Raw genomic sequence first — 4,076 nt, forward strand, 5'->3', positions numbered from 1 at the left:
CACGTCGCCATCTGGGGGGTATTAGGATCTTTTACTCCTCGATCCTTACTCTAGGACTCTGAACTATCTTCTACTCGGGTTAAACGGTTTTACTAACTTTAACACTAGGATCCTGTGACCACGTTCACCCCAAAGTTGGATAAGCCCTAGCTATTCTTTAGAGTAGTATATTGAACATTATCCACATTGTCAGTTGACTCCTTTGAACCATCTTTGTTTTCAGATAGAACCCACGAGACAGGTCGTGCGCCACACGACGGCCACTGGTGCCTCAGGGTCACCTGCTGTGTTGGTTGAGATGATGACCTATCTGGGTTATCGCTGGCACCCTGAGTACACCGTCTATGAGGAGTATCAGGACTTCAACCAGGAGTAGTACCGTGCCATCGTCCACCTCTACTCTCGGGAGTATGACTCCACTACCGTGCCGCACACTGCTCATGGTGTTGGAGTGACTATTGATATGGCGGTCCACATTGCTGCTTATGCTGCTCTGACACGTCTTCGTGGAGAGTATCAGGAGTTGGACACCTCCCCCTTCAGGCACATTGCTATCACATCCGATGTTGGTGCAGAGGGATACTACACTGCTGCCGACTCCACTGTCACCCGAGAGCCCTCCTACCATCAGAACCTGGTTCTGCATGCTGATGGACTGGATAGAGCTAGCCGAGCTCTTCGCCACGAGCTGTACACCACCCGTCGGCACCTGTACCGTGCTCTGACGCTGTTGCACTCCCTCTGTCCGATCTGGTGATCTGTCGCGTTCTGTGATCTACCCTGCCAGGACCGTGATGCCCCAGGGCGTCGGCTGGCCAGATGTGGGAGGATACTCTCCCACACTTGGTCCTCTCCTGCCACCTGCGCGTCGGGTTCCGCACTACAGTATCCGCGGACCCCAGGCTACTCGTGTGGAGGTCTTCCCTTCGCGTCACTACCAGCTGTCAGGCTACACCTACCTCCACAGTTCCTCCTGGGACTGATGTAGGCTTGCTTGTTAGTGTTAGATGCCTTCGCCGCGAGCCTGTGTGCCGCCTATGATGTTCTTAGTCTATGTGCCGAACTCTATGCATGATCACTTTTGTAAGATGTGCCAACTACTATGTAGTATCTATCGTGTTCCTTTCATTATGCATGTTTCATCATGAATGATTCTTGTCCTCGCAATTTCTCAAATGCTGAACTACTCCTATTATATATCAGCAGGATGGTTAGACCAGGTGGTCGTGGTCGTGGTGGCAACGCCCCACCACTGCCTGAGTACATGGCTGGTATGATCCAACAGCTTGAGATGAATCGCCAGTTCATGGAGAATATGATGGCTCAGTTCCTCGCCCCAATATGAACCAGCAGCCAACCCCAGTAACTCTGCAGGATTTCATGCGCCTGAACCCAACTGTGTACCGCAGCTCAACTCAGCCTCTGGATGCTGATGACTGGCTCTGTGACATCACCTATGAGATGGAGTCTGTTGATGTAGCCCCTGCCAGCTATGTCACCTTTGCTTCCTTCTTCTTGAAGGGACCCGCTGCTCAATGGTGGGACAGCCACAGGCGTACTTTGCCAATTGGAACAATCATCACCTGGCCAGACTTCCAAGCTGCTTTCCGTGCTCGCTTCATTCCTCAGGGAGTCATGGACTGTAAGAAGCGTGAGTTCCGCAACCTCACCCAAGGCAACAAAACTGTTGAAGCTTATCAGCGGGAGTTTCTTGACTTGTCCCGCTATGCTGAAGAAGACATTGCAACTGATGCACGCAGACAGGAGAAGTTCCGTGATGGCCTTCAAGCTGATATCAAGCTCGCACTTCTAGTGCATGACTTTGCTGATTTCGCCACCCTGGTGAACAAGGCCATCAATGTCGAAACTGGTCTGCAGGAATACCAGAGCTCTCACAGGCGCAACCGTGACACGGGCTCATCTTCGGGCCCGCCCTCGCAGAAGAGTAAGATATGGATTCCCAACAGCATGTACCAGCCAACTGCACCTGCCCCAAGGCAGTCCTATGCCGCACCTCGTCTGCCTACTCCTCCAACTAGGCAGCCAAGGCTTCCAGCTCCACCACCCCAAGCTCCTGTTCCCACTCCCAGTAATGGTTTGTGCTTTAGGTGTGGTCAACCAGGGCACCGTGCTAGGGAATGCAATCAGAACCAGAACCAACTGGCCCTCCCAACAACTGGCCGTGGAAGCAACTAGCCCCGCAACAACAATGCCAAGTCTTATGGTCGTGTTCATGCCAACCACGTTGATCTCAATGAAGTTCTAGACCAGCCCGCTATTGTGATGGGTACACTCCTCGTAAATTCAGCACCAACATCTGTTTTATTTGATACAGGTGCATCACATTCATTCATGTCAGAGGATTTTGCATTCATGCATGGCATTAAAAGCGAGGACCTGAACACTTCGCTATTAGTACACACTCCCGCGGGCCAATGTCGGACCTCCATGATTTGCAACGACGTCCCCGTTGAAATCGGAGGACTGGAATTCCTTGCCTCTCCCATCGTATTGAAGTCATGTAGGATCGACTTCATTCTGGGTATGGATTGGTTGAAAGCGCATACTGCTTCTATAGTTTGCGCCACTAAGGTCGTCCATCTGCTACACCCTTCTAATGAAATAATTGCTTACCAAGCTCATCTAGTTCAGAACACCGAGGCACGGCTTTATGCCTTGAATGCGTTGAACGCTGCACCACTCGAGGGCATTGAAAACATTCCCGTCGTTCGTGAATTCCAAGACGTCTTCCCAGAAGAACTTCCAGGGATTCCCCCTGCTAGAGCTGTCAAATTCATCATCGACTTGAAACCCGGCACCACCCCTATAGCCAAGCGACCCTACAAGATGCCGCCACATGAACTCATTGAGCTTAAGGAGGAAATCGACAAATCTCTTGTCAAAGGTTTCATTCGCCCAAGTTGCTCTCCTTGGGGAGCACCTTCTCTCTTTGTTAAGAAGAAGGATGGGACAAACCGATTAGTCCAAGACTACCGTTCTATAAACCAAGCTACCATTCAGAATAAATACCCTCTTCCTCGGATCAATGATCTTTATGATCAACTGGCTGGCTCATCAGTGTTCTCCAAACTCGACTTGAGGTTGGGTTACCACCAGATCCGTGTTCGTGAAGAGGATACCCCAAAGACCGCCTTCGTGACTCGGTATGGGTCTTACGAGTACACAGTAATGTCATTCGGCTTAACGAATGCTCCCGCCACTTTCTCTCGCCCGATGAATTATATATTCATGGATTACCTCGACAAGTTCGTCGTGGTTTATCTGGATGATATCCTGGTATTTTCCAAGAACAAAGAAGAACATGTTGAACATCTTCGTCTCGTGCTGGAAAAGCTTCGAGAGCACCAACTCTATGCTAAGTATTCCAAGTGTGAATTCTGGCTCCCCGAAGTAACCTATCTTGGGCATGTCATCTCCAAGGATTGTATTGCCGTCAACCCTGAACGAGTTCAGGCTATTCTCGATTGGACTCCTCCGAAGAATGTCAAGCAAGTCCGAAGTTTTCTCGGTCACGCCAGCTATTGTCGTCGATTCGTCGAGAACTTCTCCAAGATTGCCAGGCCTCTGACTAATCTGTTGCATAAGGGTGTCAAGTTCGAATGGACAGACAAGTGTCAGGAAAGTTTCCAGGCGCTCAAAGACAAGTTGACTTCTGCCCCAGTGCTTGCTCCACCTGATACTAAGAAGGACTTCGTCATTTACTATGACGCTTCCCGTCTAGGATTAGGCTGTGTCCTAATGCAAGAGCACAGAGTGATTGCTTATGCCTCTCGTCAACTGCGCCCTCACGAAGAAAACTACCCAGTTCACGACCTCGAGCTTGCTGCTGTCATTCATGCACTGAAGCAGTGACGACATTACCTTCTCGGTAATCGTTGCGAAATCTTCACCGACCACCAAAGTCTCAAGTATATGTTTACTCAGCCAGATCTGAACCTCTGTTAGCAGAGATGGATGGAGACTGTTGCAGACTTTGACGTGGGTATATCCTATACCCCCGGCAAGGCTAATGTAATGGCTGATGCCTTGAGCCGCAAGTCTTACTGCAATCACCT

General features: G+C 50.2%; 1 protein-coding gene across 1 annotated transcript; it reads left to right on the forward strand.

Annotated features, from left to right (window-relative positions):
* The first annotated feature begins 1,321 nt into the window (after window positions 1-1,321).
* On the forward strand, window positions 1,322-2,833 carry LOC147978773 (uncharacterized). Its single transcript, XM_087516666.1, has one exon. The coding sequence runs from the start codon at window positions 1,342-1,344 to the stop codon at window positions 2,194-2,196; it is 855 nt and encodes a 284-aa protein (XP_087372792.1). The 5' UTR covers window positions 1,322-1,341; the 3' UTR covers window positions 2,197-2,833.
* The last annotated feature ends 1,243 nt before the right edge of the window (window positions 2,834-4,076 follow it).

This window comes from Triticum urartu, chromosome 3A (genome assembly GCF_056163025.1).
Source record: "Triticum urartu cultivar PI428250 chromosome 3A, HENAU_Tu73, whole genome shotgun sequence".
Classification (NCBI taxonomy): domain Eukaryota; kingdom Viridiplantae; phylum Streptophyta; class Magnoliopsida; order Poales; family Poaceae; genus Triticum; species Triticum urartu.